The sequence below is a fragment of the Euleptes europaea genome, unplaced genomic scaffold (assembly GCF_029931775.1).
Source record: "Euleptes europaea isolate rEulEur1 unplaced genomic scaffold, rEulEur1.hap1 scaffold_65, whole genome shotgun sequence".
NCBI classification, from domain to species: Eukaryota; Metazoa; Chordata; class Lepidosauria; order Squamata; family Sphaerodactylidae; genus Euleptes; species Euleptes europaea.
The window spans coordinates 24,057-43,266 of NW_026612586.1; the positions used below are offsets into that span (position 1 = coordinate 24,057).

General features: G+C 41.2%; 1 protein-coding gene across 1 annotated transcript in view; it reads left to right on the forward strand.

The window, feature by feature from the left end:
• Positions 1-11,585: 11,585 nt before the first annotated feature.
• The window catches only part of LOC130493157 (protein diaphanous homolog 2-like), a gene marked incomplete at its 3' end in the record, with an annotated part of 28,188 nt that continues 20,563 nt past the window's right edge, over positions 11,586-19,210 (forward strand). Inside the window, exon 1 of the mRNA XM_056866876.1 lies at positions 11,586-11,744. Within this exon, the coding sequence (XP_056722854.1) occupies positions 11,625-11,744 (120 nt within the window). The remainder of the gene's footprint in view (positions 11,745-19,210) is intronic.

A 19,210-nucleotide genomic window follows, 5' to 3' on the forward strand; every position in this document is an offset into this window, starting at 1 on the left:
TATAAAAACCAACTCTTCTTCTGCTTCTCCTCTGCCTCTTCCTCCTCCAAGGAGCTCTAGCTTCCTTCCTTATTCCTGGAAATGGAAGAGGACTATGGCCTTGGGCCCTTAAATCACTCAGGTGGATACAAGTTCCAGTGAAACAGATGGACTTACTTAAAAGTAATGGCAGTCAAGCCCAGAGTGTAATCAAAGTAACTTTAATGCATGGACGATTTTATGTTTTCCAAGTTGCCACCTTTGTGCAAGCCTTTGAGTTCCATGTGTTGGCATTGTAAGCTTTTCATTTGTCAAACTGCAGCTGTGGAGTCAATGGGGGGGGGGGCACACAGTATCAACATGAAGCCATTTGTCATACTGTAGAGTGACCTTTGAAATGTGGTGTTGGAGGCCAAAAAAACAAATCAATGGGTTATAGATCAAATCAAGCCTGAACTGACCCTAGAAGCTAAAATGACTAAACTGAGGCTATCGTATTTTGGTCACATCATGAGACGACAAGAGTCACTGGAAAAGACAGTCATGCTAGGAAAAGTTGAGGGCAGCAGGAAAAGAGGAAGACCCAACAAGAGATGGACCGACTCAATAAAGGACAGGGTTATTGGCCATTTGTGAATGGGAGGTTTTGCCTTGGATTTGCCACTCAGATGCACGTTTTCCCCATCCAGATTCTCAAAAAACTGCATGGGGGGTTATTGGCCATCTGTGAATGGGAGGTTTTGCCTTGGATTTGCCTTTCAATAAAAAGTTGTTTGTATCATTGAAAGCTCTGCTATTGTGTTTTTCTTTTAAGGCAAAAGATGTTAACATATGAATTGTTTTTTCTAAACTAAAACCTCAGTATTCAGGTTAAATTGCCGCATTGGCCCTCAAAATTTTTATTTTGAACCTTGGGGTCCCTGCACCGAACAAAAAAAGTTCTAGTGGTCCCTGGTCAAAAAAAAGTTGGGAACCACTGCCCTAGATAAAACGGCTGCTTTGGCAATTGGACTCTATGGCATTGATGTCCCTCCCCTCTCCAAACCCCTCCCTCCAAATATCCAGGTGTTTCCCAATCCAGAGCTGGCAACCCTAGGCAACCCTTAGTTGGAAACAGTGGTATCAAGGCCAGGGAAAATCAGTGGGCGTGGCTCTTTTCAAACCGAAGAGGATAATGCAGTTGTTTCAGCTTTCTCTGCTGCATTGAATGGTCAGGGAAATGATTGTCCCAGTTGCTTTTTGCAACACAAACTTGTGGGCTTTGGTCCTTAGTACGGGTCCTAATCCCTCTTTGAGGCTCTTGGTTGCTCCCTGACCATTCAATGCAGCAGAGAAAGCTGAAACAACTGCATTATCCTCTTCGGTTTGAAAAGAGCTCCACGCCCACTGATTTTCCCTGGCCTTGATACCACTGTTTCCAAGTATTGCCAACAAGTATTGGACTTCTTCTCCTGTGGAAGTTTTTGATATATGTGTCAACCCAAATGTAGCAGTAAGAAAGTATGATGGAAAGTTAGACATGACTGCAGTTTTGACACAGTTGATTCTAACAGCATAACGTGAGCTGGTACGGTGCCTTTACAGGGGAGAGACCTGCAACACATTCATCGAAGCTAATCATTGGCGTTCTTCCTTCACTGTTAACCTGCACACAGTTTGTGGTGCTGTCTGTCCATTAATATTCAGTGGCTATCGGATGCTCAATAAGTATGTGTGCATCTCTGCCACTGCATGAGAAAGCAAACGCTTTTTCGATTTTAGCGTTTGTATTTAAATACATCTTGTGTTCAAGAACCAGGCTTCAACCACATTAGCTCAGATTGTTTCCGTGACCAAACTAATTCCTCTCCCACTACACTATTCTGAAGCCTAGATTGATTCCGAAAGATTCTTCAAATACAGAGTGTCTCTTGAAGATCTGGTGCCTTAATAGACATTGAGTATTTGCGTCTTTCCTTAAGGAATTAAAAAACATCAACCGTGCAAGGAACAATTGCAATTCTAAAGGCACTCCCTTCTTTTTTGTGGGGTTTTTTAACTATGTGTGTATACACACACACCTCTAAAATTTTAATCCATGTGGTCACCACAATCCCCACCCCCCGTATGTTAGGATCCTTTCCCCCCTTCCATCACATTTTCACATTTATATGCAAACATGCTTATGTAAATTTAAAGGAAATAATGCAGGATGCCTTTATTCACAGATCATACTTCAGCATACTTGGGGAGGGGCTGTGGCTCAGTGGTAGAGCATCTGCTTGGCATGCAGAAGGTCCCAGGTTCAATCCCCGGCATCTCCAGTTAAAGGGACTAGGCAAGTAGATGATGTGAATAGACCTCTACCTGAGACCCTGGAGAGCCGCTGCCAGTCTGAGTAGACAATACTGAATTTGATGGACCAAGGGCCTGATTCAGTATAAGGCAGTTTCATGTGTTCATGCAGTTCCTTCGCACAACTTACGCTGCAGTCTTAGGTGTACCTATTTGGGGAATAAGGCAAACTGAATTAAGCAGGACTTCAGAGTAAAGACCTATAGGGTGGTGCTAGCAGAGGCATAGTGACAAGAAACTTGAGTTATTCCATTATACAAAGAACAACAATCATAAATCTAGAACCCCCACCAAAGCTTAGAATGCAGTTAATTCACTTGGGCTACATAATGTCTACGGTTACATGGTGATGAGGAGACCTTGTCTAACTTTCTCTTCCATTAATAATCTTCAACTGGAAGAAAATAAAACACTCCAGCCATTTATGCAGGGTCAATTTTGATGCTCGCTCAAAGCTCTTTTTTAAATGTGACCTTTAAAATACCTATTCACGGTCCTGATGCAAAAGAAGAAATGCCACCCCCTTGCCTGCTCCTTCACTCCTTCGTTTGCATAGCCATTGGCAATGGTTGGTTGCATAGCCAAGCCGTGTTTGTGATTTTTCATAGTTCCTTCAGTAAATGCTTTGGTGCGAGGGCAGAGCAAATGCAAAAGGTCGCGTTAAAGGGGCTCTTAAGAAATGCGAAGCAGGTATGTGCCAGCTTCCCAGTCACTTCCTGAATGACAATTCAGCGTGAAAAACTAAAAATAAAAATGTGGGGCACTTCAGCCTGGAACGCACTGCTAATTACCAGGCATAAATGGCCTCAGTTTCATTTAAGCTGTGCCTCACACAAATCCCTCACACACATATATAGACCTTTTGAATGTTAAAAGTGTTCCACACACATCATCGCATTAATATTTTTTTCCAGTGATTTCATAGTTTCAAAATTAATGAATTTCAAGTCACCACTTCGATTGCACACTTTTTATTCACAATCCCTTTTCATGCAGCATTAACTCACATGACTGAGCATGTAACTAGTCCCTAATTGTTTGTGCTTGGTATAATGGGTGCTCAAAGTGTTTGTCATTAGCACAGACTGTAATATGGTAATATGGCACAGGACCAGAATGTATATATATTCTCCCTTTCTTTACTTTTTTCATGTTACCATGAGAGAAACCTGCAATATAATAGGAGGGGGGGAAACCACGTCTCAATTCTTTTCCTCAGCTATTTCATTTTAGTGTTTATTTTTTCCCCTTATAAATAGCAACTGGCTTGTTTGCTGTGCAACTGCTTGGGATTTTTCTTTCCTAGGAAGTCTGATGTGCAAAAAAATGTGTCAACCTTTCTCCACCACAGGCAGTGGTTAATAGCCATTTGGTTGTGCAGCATTGTTTACTGTCAAATTCAGAGCGAAGATGAAGAAAATTAACAAAACATAGCTGGTAGGTGACTATAAAGGGACATGTTTTCAGAGCTGCTGCTGTAGCAGCGTTTCTGTATAGAAGCATTTCTTTATATGTGCTGTTTCCAGTTGAAGAAATTATGGTGTCCAGCTGCTCTTTTCATTGAGTTTTCTTCTTCCCTCATTGTTTGCTCCAGCTACAAAAGCCAAATGGCTGGAAATGTGCAGGGCTTCTGTGGATTTAAAATGATAGTTTACACAAAGCCAAGAGACAGCCTTTGGAGAGGTATATTGTAGAGTCATGGTTTCCTTGTTCATTAATAGCACCATGTTATCCTACAACTGTTCCAAAATGTGTTTAATTCATATTGGGATCAGGGCACACCGAGAAACGTTCAAAACCAGTGGCTTCCATAGAACAACATGTAGTACCTAAATGGAAGACGAAAGTTCAGAATTCTTTCAAACGTCCTCTTTTAATTAGTTGTGTTGGCTGTTCTCGGAAAGCTGTTCATTTGTCACTTCCCTCTTCATTTCAGTGTTGGTGCCAATTTATTTCCATCAGGTTAAGTCTTTCCTCCTTTATGTTCTGTGCTGACAGTGGTTGGCTGCCCACTAGGAAGGATATACTCTCTTACCACCCCGGTATGCCATTCATGCCTTCATTGTATGCAGGCTTTGTAGAGTATCGATTGCTTGCCTTCTCTTTTACCACTTAATACAGGAGTCAGAATGACTTCCACTGTCTTCCTAAAGTCGTTATAGTATTTTTACACCCCTTGCAATCTCCAAAGGTAAGTTGGAAGTTCTCAGGTGAACACTCTTCAGCTCTTCTGTTGTGAACTGTGGGCGTAGAGGCCATGAGTTTGTTCTGATTTTCCCTGTTTTGCCGGGGTTTCTGGCCCTGTGACCTTCCTAGGCCGTCAAGGCAACTTCTTTTGCATTTGGACTCATTCTGGAGGAAATACTTTGCCCGGTCGAGAAGAAGGGGGTAGAAGCTTGTGGAAATTTGTTGTACCCTCTTCCCCAATAATTCAGCGTACACTTCTTTGGAGTTTTCCAGCAAAGTAGTTGTTGTGAGTAGGAAAGTGTACCTTCACACAAGGTAGTGTAGGCTTGTTAATTGGAACCAGGGTCTAGAACATAAGAACATAGGAAAAGCCATGCTGGATCAGACCAAGGCCCATCAAGTCCAGCAGTCTGTTCACACAGCGGCCAACCGGGTGCCTCTAGGAAACCCACAAACAAGACAACTGCAGCAGCATTATCCTGCCTGTGTTCCACAGCACCTAATATAACAGGCATGCTCCTCTGATTCTGGAGAGAATAGGTATGCATCATGGCTAGTATTAATGTTGACTAGTACCCATGGATTGCCCTCTCCTCCATGAACATGTCCACTCCCCTCTTAAAGCCTTCCAAGTAGGGACCCATGACCACATCTTGGGGCAGGGAGTTCCACAATTTAATTTAACAAGGTAACATAGGTGAGCTAGGGACCAGTTCAAGGTGTAGGCATTAAAGATTTTATCATTACTTCCTTACCCAGTTTCCCTTTACTCAGTTAGCCCAGGGAGATGTATTTTTGATAACCAAATTATTTTTTGTTGTTGTTGTTAATACAAAGGGGTTATTAAATACATCGTTAAAATACAAGCCTTTAATATATCATTAATTGGTTGCACATCTAGATAGCACCCTACCCCTTGTGCAAGGAAGCACTGCCCATGGTTTTAGAAGAGAAAAGTAGGTAACCTGAGCCCTCCCCGGGTTATAGTAAAATCCCCAAACCAAATTGGTGGCAGCAAGTAAGTGATCTGCTCAGAGGCAAACTTTCCAGGAAAGATCAAGAGATCTGACCACTAGCTCATCACATGTGTAGTTGAGGGAGTTTAAACAAGATAACCCCCCCCCCCACAAGCATGTTTGCCACAACGTACTCTGAACCAGCTGAAGTTTCATAACCATCTTGAAAGGCAGCTCTGCATACTACATATTATAGTAAGTTACCCTGGATATTAGGAGAGTATAGCCAGGCTGCCTCTGGCCAGAAGGATCCACAGCTGGTTCATCCGTCTAAGCTGATAAAAGGTGCCTCATGTCATGGAGAGCATATTGCCTTGATAAATAAATGTCATATCTCATTACTTAACCTATTCTGTGAACTTGGTCCTCTTACAACATAAAACAAGCTCAGTGTGATTGCCTGGACTCACTCTGAGTAATTCGCCTTTAGTCCCTGTGAGAAAGGTGGCCAATAAATTACATAAATAAATAAATTTAAAATTATTTTGGCTTAGACTGAGGCAACTCTGCAGGCTTGAATGATGCAAATGACTGAGTGGAAAGATGTAATTGGACTATTTTCTGACCATAACATAAAGACGACTAAGGCTGAATAACAGCAGTTCTTCCTGTGGCTTTTTTTCTTTTCTTTCTTATTTTATTTGCTCACTTTGGAGAGAGAAAACCTAGCCTATTACTTCTCTCTTCCCCCCCCCCCCCTTTGGCTTTGGCAGGGAAGAAATTCAGCAGTAAAAGGTGTTTTTTTTTTTCTGGCTCACTTGCAATCACATTAAACATTATCAATCCTGAAGGGCGGGGCCGAGCTAGCTTAGGAGCTGACATGACCCTACAGCGGCATCAGTGCCAAGTTATCCCAGGTTAACGGGCACTTACGCCGCCGTAGAGGCGATCCCCGCTGGTCCCGGGACGCCACGCCACAGCCTTTAGGCAGCTTCCAAACCTTTTTCATCCCAGGAATGCTTCCGGGAACACTAGCAGTCTTGTGCCACAGCCCGCTTTCCCCTATGGGGGAAAAAAGCCTTTTTTTCCTGTTTTTATTTTGGAAGAAAGGCTTTCTCCTTCTCCGTAGCGGCTGGGAAGTCTCTGAGGAGGCTTCTCAGCTGCGCCGTCCCAGCCTCCACGGTTCCTCCCTTCCCCAGGAATGGGCTCAAAATAATGCTGAATGTATGAATAATTTGTCCAACATTCACACTGCATCAGTGTGCATTCCCTTGGTAATCTGCACAGGAAATAAACCTATAAGGCAGTCCCATGCCGTTACAGATGTCAAACAGTACTTCTTCCCTTTACAAATTAAACATTCAGTCCAACCTCATTAAAATTAATGGATGGTAGATTTAGCGTAGTGGAGCAGCTCAGTAGTAATATTATGGATGTGTGTGTTTGTGAACAATCTGTTTGAAGTCTAATTATTCTAAACCAACCCAGTAATCAACGTTATGTGAATACTGACGCTGCCAACCGTCTTCTCCTATTTTGGAAGGTGGCTTGGATAACTTATTCTTGTACGTTTAATTCAGCCCTCATAATTATTATTTTTCGCCGCTTCCCTTTTCTGAATATTTTGCTCACTTGCTCACCTGCTTGTTGGTTCTTTAACAAGATAAGCAGGCGACGGCTTTAAGGTAGAAGCAGGACCGATGGGGGGAAAAGTGAGCAGGCAAGATACCCCCTGCAGTTCCTCCACAGGGAAAACACTAATGCAGGAGGTGCATGGCATTTGGAAGTGAAAGTTCCTTGACAGGTGACAGATAATGGAAGCCCCACTTACTCGTGTCCTGGCAGCTAAGAGGCAGCATCATTATGTGCTGTAAATGAATTTCTGCATCTGTAGAAGGAGAGAAAGACAAGATGCGCACACAGCATAGGCTTATGTGAGCGGCTTATGGTGACCCAGCTAATTTTTAACATTGCACTACTGAGGCTCCACCATGCCGCACATCAATGTATTAGAACCTCCCCTGATTTGAACAAACTTTGCCATGTACATTTGCCCAGATGTGATGCTTGAGGAACAAAAACACCCTTAGTTTACTTGTTTTTGTTTTTTAAAGCAAAACGCCTTAGATGTTCGTTTCACTGGTGTACTTTTTCACCCAAGCATTGATTTTAAGAGTTGCCACCACATGCATTAGGACAGCAGCTAACAGAGCTCAAAGGCAAAATAAAAACCAATGAAATCTGTAAAATATATTTGTTTGTTGCAAAATATGTAACTTTTTTTAAAAAAACTTATATATTTAGAATTAGTAATATGACAGCAGCTAAATGTTGGGCAGAATTATGGGAGAATGTATGTGTATACATGTGATATATGTACATTGGACATGCAGAAAGATGTATCATCTTCTGACTCATAAACCTTTGGTTTCTTTTCCTGATAATATTGGCAGCAATGTGGAGGTGCTCAGGATGGTGAAAAGAAGAAGAGTTGGTTTTTATATGCTGACTTTCTCTACCTTTTTAAGGAGAATCAAACCAGCTTACAATCTCCTTCCCTTCCTCTCCCCACAACAGACACCTTGTGAGGAAGGTAGAGCTGAGAGAGCTTGAAGAGAGCTGTGACTAGCCCAAGGTCACCCACCTGGCTTCATGTGTAGGAGAGGGAAACCAACCCGGTTCACCAGATTAGAGTCCACCGCTCTTAGCCACTACACCACGAAGATTGGTGTGCAGTGAGCGGCAACTGGATTACTTTAGTCTCAAGCACCTCCAACACTATTAGGTGCAGCAATATCTATTAAGGAACTTAAGCTACATTTTTGTCACTTCGTTTTAATTAAATGAATCTTTTTTAATGAAATTTGAAAGAAAAGAATAGAAAATGAATTACTTAATTATTCCCTTAATAAAATGTTAACCTTTATTTGCATTCACATTGTTCTAAAAGTTTAATTTCTATATAGAACTGCTTCCTTCCGCTTCGACAGACAATTGTGCAATTTGTAACTAAACTGTTATGAAGGTCAAGTAGATTTCTGGTTGATTTCCAGTCCTCTCCACATATTAATAAAAAAGTACAGTGCACTTACTGTAATAGAACAGTGGCACTTGTGGGCAACGTTCGGTGTTCGTTGCTTAATTTAGCTTATCACAATGAAGACATGGCAATTATTGAATAACACGGTACTGGGAGAATGGCATGTGTTGAAACAACAGTCACAGTTTGCTTGTGTCCTCATCACTGATTTTGCCTCATTGCATCTTGAAAGTGCACAGCTTCCATTCCGACTTAATATAGGATTCGGCCCTGTTAATAACATTTAATTACAATTGTCACTGCTGTACTTTCACCTTCTGTCTTTTCTTACTTGCATTATGAAACCTGAATCTATTGAATCAACTCGAGGTCATGCACGGAACCGTTACGGTGTTACAGAGATGCTTATCTGCAGTTGCATTCTGCCTCTTCCCCCCTTCCCTGCATCTGATTTCAAAGCTTTAATAGAGAAACAAAAAGAAGAAGAAGAGTTGGTTTTTATATGCCAACTTTCTCTACCACTTAAGGAAGAATCTATCGCTAGTTCAGCGGATTTAATCAGATGCCCAAGAAACTCCACCAGACGGTAGCTTCTACAAAAGTGCTAGTTTATTCACAGTGCAGTTCTAAAAGCTCTATATACATTTCAGCAGAGCCCCTGGCTTAGTCAGTATATTCAGCCCAACACTGAGCCCTAGAGGCCCTGCCACTTATGTACATATCTCATGCATAGTTAATTGCCTGGCCACCTGGGGTATTGCATCATGTTACCCGTTCCATCCAGTTTTCTCCAGTCCACTCTGCTGGGGCAAGTCATTTCTACACCTTGCATCAGCTAGATTAAGTGGATCTCTTACTGACAGCGCCTTCTCAGCTGTCCGGTCAAAATAATACATCGTGCTTGTATATTCTTGACAGAATCAAACCGGCTTACAATCACCTTCCCTTCCCCTCCCCACAACAGATACCCTGTGAGGTAGGTGGGGCTGAGAGAGTGTGACTAGCCCAAGGTCACCCAGCTGGCCTCATGTGTAGGAGTGGGGAAACAAATCCAGTTCACCAGATTAGCTCCGCCGCTCATGTGGAAGTGTGCGGAATCAAACCCGGTTCTCCGGGTCAGAGTCCACTTCTCCAAAAGCTGGAAGTGGTCTCAGGTTGTAATACCGAGTGCCATTTTAATCAGCAGGATTTGCTTGTGAATTGTCACATTGTGCTCTGAAATTGCTGAGACAATACGGTGATTGTGACAGGTCTATTTCTGCAATCCAGTAAAGACTTTTGCCTGTTGCATATGAATCAGGCCACTTCTGCCTGAATGTGCAACATACCTGAGATTTATGGCCATGGCTCAGTGGTAGAGCATCTGTTTGGCATGCAGAAGATCCCAGGTTCAATCCCTGGCATCTCCAGTTAAAAGGATCAAGCGGTGGGTGATGCAAAAGACTTCAGCCTGAGACCCTGGGGAGCTGCTGCCAGTCTGAGTAGACAATACTGACCTCGATGGACCAGTGATCTGATTCAGTATAAGGTAGCTTCATGTGTGTAACATGGTCCATTTCCTGCCAGGAAGCTCCACCAGACATGCCTAAACAGGCCTTTCAGCTGTATGTCATCTAAGGAGCCCCATGTCATTTAAGGAGTTGTGTTCTTATTGCTGATAGAAATTACTCTTTGGTGGTTCATATTAATAGACTAATCAATGTTAGAGTTTCACAGTGAGTTTTCTAAAACTTGAAAAAAATATTTAGTAACTTTTGTTAATGCCTGTTTGAAAATATTTTTGGTATGACCTTTGTTAAATTTATCAAACAGTTTCAGTTGCAGCTGTATAGTTAGAAAAACCAAGCTGGGAACCACTGATTATTCTAAAGATCATTATAGGAATTTGTAGTCCACCTACATGTTAATGAAAAAGATGTGTTCCTTTGTGCATTGTTTAGGAATGTTACTTTGTGGAGGCTGTGGCTTTATTCTGGTGGTCTTCCTACACCTATTTAAGTAACTTCTCACTTATCTGATGAAGGGAGCTTTAACTCTTGAAAGCTTGTAATGTGAAAATCTTGTTGGGCTCTAAGGTGCTACTGGATTCGAATCTAGATTTTCTCATCTTGTCTCTTCATTTTCTGAGATCCTAACTTTTTTTTTTAACCGTCTCATCATGACAATCAGAAACTGTTTGGCGGCTCATTAAAGACAGAACAGGTTTATTGTGATGTAGAATTTCATATACAGTAGATCTGTCTTTAAGGTACCACAAAACTCTGATTTTAGCTGTAACAAATGAACACAGTTACCCATCTAAAAACTTGTTGCTGATGTCTTAGAAATGTGTTTTGATAATGGGTAATCTGTTCATCGGGGTCCCCAATGTGATGCTCATGGGCACTGTGATATCTGCAGGCACCTTTCCTGGTGCCTGCTAAGTTTTTGGAAAGTGAGTGGGGCCAGTTCCGATTGGCCATTGGAGATTTTATTGGCTGTGCAGAGTAAAATAACATTTTTTTATTCTGTCTCACACTCGTCCTTCCCAGTGTATTTTTTTAATTGACTCTTATCCCCTTCCTCTGAGGTAACTCTGTGTGTGGCTCTACCTCCCGCAGTGGCCATTTTGTGGTTGGCTTCTTCTATGTCAGAGTTGATCCCATAGTCTCAAAAAGGTTGGGGACCCCTACTGTACATTAATTCTGGTCTGTTTCATTATAGGTGCAGGTTACCTTATTCAGAGATGGCCATTTGGACCTATATTCCAAGGACCAGTGTTCTACCCTCTCTCACTTCAGTCAAGAACATCCCTAAGGAACACAAGCCAAGGAATGTGGAGAGTAAAACATAATCCATGTTCATAAGTTCATGATGTGGGCAAGTGGGGGTACAATCTTAAGTAGAATTACACCTTTCTAAGACAATTGACTTCTATAAACAAGGCTGTTTATAGAACTCTGTTTAGCATTGCACTGTGTTCTAGGAGTGTTCTAGAATGGTGGCAAATTGCTTTGAAGTGATAGACCAATCATCATCAGTCTTACTTTATTGTATGCTGATTTGCTACTCATTTATTCAAGCTTCCTTAACTATAAGACTACAGCTTTGCGAAGAGTGCCAGAGAACAATATGAAAAATTATCTAACATGCACAACAACATGATTAAGTTATATGACAGTTTGGGAGATTACTTCTGTTTCGATTCCAAGGCTGTGTGCATTGAGGACTTTTTCGTAGATCTGAGCACATTCAGAACACTGTTCTTGGTGAGTAGATATGAACCCTTCCCCTTAAACTATTTTATTAAAAAAAACAACTAAATTATTATATTTATTTACTTTATTAATTCTTCTGCATTATTAGTTTGTTCTGTCATATTATCTGATCTTTAGTATATATTGCTGACCACTGATTAGCACGGGCCACTAAGATACAATTTAATGTAACCAAGTTAAACTGATAGTTGAACTTAGTTTAATATTTGGTATTTTGAACTTAGTTTAATATTTGGTATTTTTACATCTTAATCATAATCAAATGTTGGTTTTAGTATTTATAGCATTATCAGCCATTATGAACTGTTTATTTTCACGACCCTTAATTTACAATTTTGTGCATAATTAATCCTTATTTATGTCCATTGATTTCAGTAAGAATCAGTTTACACATTTATTCTGTTTGATACCTGTGCTCATTTTTACATGGTAAGACATGCATGTCCATGTGTGGTTTTTATGAGTGTGGTTTAAATATTCATGTATATCTGCAGGGATGAAATATGCACAAGGCATTGTGGATTATTGTGGAGGGGAGTTTATCTTGGTTTCTGTTCTGTCGGGTTATTTTGGTTATTTGGGTGAAAATATATAGAGAGGGTATCTTGTTGATGCTGTGCCTTGGATGGTGCAAGCTAGCCCGATCTCATCAGATATTGGAAGCTAAGCAGGGTTGGCCCTGGTTAGTATTTGGATGGAAGACCACCAAGGAAGTCTCTGCTACACAGAGGCTGGCAATGGCAAACCACCTCTGAATGTCTCTTGCCTTGAAAACCTCGTGGGGTCGCCATAGGTCAGCTGCGACTTAACCGCACTTTCCACCACCACCATCTTGTTGATCCTGCCCTATTCTCCAGTTGTAGCTTGTTATGAAAGTACAGGTGACGGAACACAAAAGGAAGCAGCTTGGCTGGGCAGTTGCTGATACTTCTGCCCTACTAGTGGCAAAACCTCAGCAAGAATCCACGTAGGCAAACAGCCTATATAAACATCAGGCAGGGTATTCCAACAAAGAGGAAGTTGGAACAAACCATGGTTGGGGGGAAACATGAGGAAACAAGCAACAGCAACAAATCAGCCTCCAGAGGAATGTGATTGGAGCAGACGTCTGTTTAGAAACTTCTCACAAAAAATCCACAGGGAAATTACATTTGTATGCAGGACACTAACTATGTAAGATGAACATGTGAAGTGACTCATGTATGAACTTTGTACACTCACCAGTGCATAAAGTCCATACCATGACTCTGAATAGATCTCATGGAAGCTGGATTGTCCTACCCATTAGCGTGCATAAGAGGGTCCACAAGAGCAAGAACTTTGTTTAAGCCTTGCAGCACACGGATGGTGTTGGTGCTCAGCATGCAGGGACAGTGCTCCAAAAAGCATTGTGACTTCCTGTTGGTCATGGATATATATATACTAGTTTCTTCCGAGCTCCTTGATACATGTGTGCAAAATATCTGTGACAGAAAGGTTCTTTCTCTCTCTCTCTCTAAATTGGGTTCTTGCTGATGCCTCTCCCAGTGGCTGCCTGTAGGTTGTTGTAATTAATCGCATCATGGAGAATGGGGGAAGAAAAAAAAACATATGGTCCAGAATATGATGCTTGCCTTCAGGGAGTATTCAAATTGCCTAGAATTATCAATACTGCTCAGCCATTTGCCATACAGCTTAGCGTGCGTGGATCCATATTGCCAGCAGCAAGCCTTAATCTGTTGAGTAACTATCAGCAGTTTGTGTGCCAAGGCTGCAAACAGTTCTCAGAAGAGTAACTTTACTACCTGCAATTTATTTTATTGTAAATTCTTAAATACAGCAGTTTTTTTTTAAATTTTAACAGGTTAAAACAGAGCAGCTTTTTAAGATATTATACAAATCTGCTCTAACAGGAAATTGCTAATACATTCACAGTAAAGAAGTGCCATACTTTTTTGGTGACTTTATACAAACACATACAAATAAATTGAAAGCAGGTTGCTAAAATAAGAGGTACTCAAAGACCTCCAAGGAATACCAAGGTTGCTATGCAGAGGCAGGCAATGGCAAACCGCCTCTGAATGTCTCGTGCCTTGAAAACCCTACGATGTCAGCTGTGACTTGATGGCAAAAAAAAAAAAAAAGTCTGGTGAGATGTCAGAGCTGAGGTACAGTTCGGAAGTCGACAGATTAAATATGCATTCAGTCACCTTTAATTGGTTATCTGTCGGTGCCCCTTTCTGCTTCTGCCAGTGACAGTTGGTCCACACACCATATTTTCTAGTGATAGTCTACATGGCATCTTGTGACATCTCAAAGACGCCTGAAGTTTAGAACGCGTATCATGATGGAGAAGTTAATAGTGTCTTCATGGATCCTCTGGGGAAGAACATGTAATACGACTCACGTAGGAATCATTTGCACATATCCCAAACCTGAAATTTCTCTTGCATTTTTCCAAAACCACATTGCAAAGGGACAGTGTTCTGATTATACTGTACTTCACCTTCCACTAGACTTAATGAAATCCAGGATATTGAATGTTTTATTAATCCTGGCTGCAGGTTGTGAAATCTCTTGGAGAATAGAACTCCAATCATTTATGTTTTACCTTTTAGATAATGTATAAAAATGGCATGAAGAAAAAGTGATGTAATCACCTTATGAATCGGGTAGGGGTGGACCCACAAAATTCTTGTATGTATATGTATTAGTTTGGATATCAGGAAATTAGAAAGTGTTATTGCTGGCAGGTAATATTGAATGCATTATTATTGTAGCTAAAATAAGACTTGAGGAGTGAGAACACTGTCTTTTCACAGATTTAAAAGTGCCTAAGCATCAGCACCTGGTTAAAGTGTTTATCTGTTTGAAGAGTAACACCATGAGAGTGATGATGTGAAACTTTTATGTTTGATTGAGTTTCTTCTTTTTTTTAGTAGAGTGAACTAAAGTGGAAGAACATTATAGAATCATTTTTTTTTGCCTATTTCTGGTGAGAATTAACAGTCTCTGGGCCAGATCAGACTTTCACTGCATAAATACACTATTTCTCCACCAATTGTGCAATTACAAAAGTAGGTTTTGGCATTCTACTTTTTAAATATGTATTAACCGGTTGGTAACGTTGGCTTCCTGCTCTGTAGGCATTAGTCCAGATGACTGGTATGAGATCCAATTATTATAAAGCCCCCAAAAAGTGATCACTAAATGGTAAGACAGATCTTTCTACAAACCTGAAAAAAGCCCTAGTTTTGGAGAAAATTCTGATTTTTTTTTTAAATACACTGCGGAGATAAACCTTCCAAAAATATACAATTGTTGCCAGTGGCTTTAAGAAACAAATGCCCTCAGTGGCCATTGCTGGGCTAGCACAACATTATCGCCAGTCTTCCAGCCTTTCTTTCTGTCAATTAATAATTATATTGGCCAGGCCATTTTCCAGGGCTGTTTGGCCTTTGAGGTCAAGATTCATTGGGGCCAAACCTGGCAGTAATCACTGGGCAACTTGCTACCATATAACTTGCATAACTCACCCAGGCTCAGTTATAGGGTTGCCAGGTCCCTCTTTGCCACCAGCGGAAGGTTTCTGGGATGGCGCCTGAAGAGGGTGGGGTTTGGGGAGGGGAGGGACTTCAATGTCATAGAGTCCAATTGCCAAAACGGCCATTTCCTCCAGGTGAACCGATCTCTATCAACTGGAGATCAGTTGTAATAGCAGGAGATCTAGTACCTGGAGGTTGGCAACCCAACTCAGTTGCTTGCTACTGTTCAACACCCATGCCCCCAAAATAGCCACTGTGGTATAGTGGATAGTTTTAGCTTAGGATCTAGGAGACCCAGATTCAAATCCCCAGTCTGCTGTGGGTGGCTTTGAGCCAGTCACATACACTCAGCCTAACCTACATCACAGAGTTGTGAGGATAAAATTGAGGAGAGGAGAATGATGTAAGCCGCTTTGAGTCTCTTACAGATCCCAAAGTTCCTTCCCAGAACTGAAGACTACTCTAAAAGCATTTGAAAATGTTTCCGAATACAACATAACAATGCTGTTGGAGTTTGGCTTTAGGAGACGCAGCATCAAATTAATGGTGATTTTTATTATTAACAGATGGCCTCTTGCTAGTTTCTGTACTATAGTTTGGCATATACCAAAGTGTAGTTATGAAGATAAATGTTATGAGAATGTTAAAGTTCTTTATACATAGAAATTATTATCACCATAACATCATTATAACTTAGCAGCCCAATCCTATACTTATTTACTTAGAAGTAACTTCCACTGGGTTGAATAAAGCTTATTCCACCAAAATTTAAATAGGTTGTAGCCTGTTAGCTTATGCCAGTTTTCATTATCCTACATTCTAGTTCACCATTGCTGCTGTGACATTTTAACATCCCAGGACACATCCATCATGATTATAGTCAATCCAGTATTATAGTGAGTGGCTTGTGTTAATCCCCCAAACTGCAAAACAGGTCACCCACAAACAAGGAAGGAGTTTATGTGTGGTCAGGCTTATACATAAAATATATGATGTAAAGTCACCGAGGTGGGGGACGACTGATGAGGACTGAAACAAGTTCCGAAGGTATGCAATGTTAAAAGCAAATGAAAGACCAAGAGGCAGGGGAGGAGGAGGACAGAGGGAGACAGGGCAACAAGCCTGTTGACCCACCATCAACATGGATAACACATCTGCTCTAGATCTTTTTCAGTCTGGCTTCAAGTCGGGCTATGGGACAGAGACAGCTCTGCTCGCCTTAGCTGACAACCTCCGTCTGAGGATAGACAAAGGCCATGCCTCCTTGTTGGTCTTGTTGGACATCTGCAGCTTTTGATACAGTAAATCAAACCATCTTGCTGAGGCACTTGGGGGCAGAAGTAAGTATCAGGGGATACACGCTGAATTTGTTGAAATCATTCCGCGCGGATCTGACTCAAAAGGTTGCTCGTGGGAGACCAGTTGTCATCAGTGTGAAACCTATGCTGTGGCATTCCACAGGTCGCAGTTGTATCCCCATGCTTTTAGATATCTATGTAAAGCCACTAGGACAAATTATTCATACCTTTGGAGACAGATGTCATCAATATGTGGAGACAGGCAATGGCAGCCCACCTCAGAACATCACCATAAATCGGTCGCAACTCGAAGGCACTTTACACACACACAAAAACACACAACTCTATATATCCTTATCAAAATCTTCTGTTGGCATGGGAGAGGTCTGAATTGCTGCCTGGCTGCTGTGGTAAATTGGCTAAGAGTGAAAAAATGAAACTAACCCATGAGAAGATAGAGGTAATGCTGATTAGGAAGGCAGAGCTCTTGAAGGACATTGCGCTCCCCACTTTTGATGGAGTTCAACTGAACCTTTCAGTCTCAGTTAAGAGTTTTGAGATTATACTGCACCATGTGTCAGTAGTGGAGAAGCAAGCAACTCAGCCTAGCCCAAAAATGGCCCCTTACCTTCCTGTGGCTGATCTGGCCACCTAGATCCACGCCACAGTAACATCAAGACTAGACTGCTGTAACGCACAGAATATTGGTCTCCCGTCAAAATCTATTCGGAAACTCCAGCTGATTGAGAATGCCATGGCTCAGCTATTATTGGGAGCTAGCTGGAGCACAAATATTATTCTCATCCCACAGTTACTTCACTGGCTGCCCAGTTACTGGGTTCACTTTAAGGTATTACCTATCACGTACAAAGCCCTTCACATCTTTGGACCCTCATATCAGCGATACCACCTCCCTCCCTACACTCTACCATGACAGTGTTGCTCATCGGAGCAGGGTCTTCTGCAGGTACCAACCTGCAAATGGGCAAAATCAACAACTGCCCATACACATGCCTTCTCCATTGTGGCCCCCACATTATAAAATTGCCCGTCTGAGATGTTCAGGAATGCTCCCATTCTCCTGGCTTTCCGCCAACTATGGAAAACTGAATTATTCAAGAGGGCTTTTTTTATGCAGTCAATAGAGTTTCACACTACTAAATGTTCCACAAAGCTACTTGGATAAATTATTAGGGACTGGGGTCTATACTAAGGTGTATAGCTTGTTGAAACTAGGATCCTATTATGTAATTTTGGTATCATTTATCCATGGTGATGGTGGCGAGTAGGCTTGTTCCATCCTCCTTCTGCCCCACATAAGTCAATATTTATGCTTTGCCTCAGTTCTTTTTTTAGAGTTCTGGTTGCTTCTGCAACCTAATTCCTATTGCATTGTTCATTGAATGTCCCATCCTGTTGATTGTATTGATTCACTGTGTTGTAATCCGCCTTGCATCCAAGTGAGAACGGCAGACTATAAATAAATAAATAAAATCAAGATATTCCCAATGAAAATAAAGCACTGTGAAAATGATTAACTATACTGAAGAAATATTGATATATTTGATAGGCTGTTGTAATAATGTCACAGGCATACTCCTTTTCTATTTTTTTTTCTCGCCAGCTACAAACGCAACATTACTTTGAAATCAAGTTATAGTACGAGTACAGGGCTAGGTCTCTGTATGACCAATATAGACGTTCTTATAGATGTGTGAAGTCAATTTTCTAAGTAAATATGAAACAATAGTTAATTTATAGTGCTATTTTCTGAAGAAAAACACTTTTTTTTGTTCTGTATCACTTGTTATTTTCACCAAGATTTGATGGTGGGTGAAGGTCTCAAAGAAATGCCTGCTTTAATTCTCTAATTGCTGTTTCCACCCCCCACCCCCACACACGCAAATGTAAATGCATATTGCTCTAACAAGAAAGGTCCTACTAGGTCTTAGTTTAGACATTAGTTTTAATGAAATATGGGACTCAAAAACTGGTAAAAGGTTAGCTAAATAGGCAGTTCTCTGTATGGAGCCACCGCCCGCTTGGCTAAAAATAAAATGGGTCAAAAATATGACTCGCCTCCCAATGGAATGTTCTAGGTTTTCAGAAATCATTATGATGAATGAAAGGGCTTATAGTTTGTTTCTTTTAAATGTATATATCCTGAACCATCAGTGTTAGAAGAAAAACTAACTTCTGTTCCTTTGATCAAAGCATTATCAGTGACTTCAAAACGAGAAAAAATCCCTTTGGGTCTTGCAGGTCCTCTTCACATATGATTTTCCAGCAAAATGTTCCCTATAAATAAGTTATTATCACATTATCTGTAAGCATCAAGAAAAAAGGACGTTAGAAAGAAAGCTGTGCGAACAGTAGAGGCTTTGACCTTTTTTGGTTGCTTTGTGAGCTACTACAGGTATTGATTACCATCAAACTGGCTTCCTTCCTTCAGGACAGAAAGACTTGCTGCTTTGGAAAAGGGCACACTCTTCTCTGAACCTGACTTGTTTGTTTTCTTGGTTTTCTCCGTCTGGTCGCTTTGCAGTCTTGTCTTTAAATCGCTGTTTCTCATATCCATTTTCCCAGCAAAGCACCAAATGGCTAATTATGTCTCTCGCACAGATTTTATTACCAC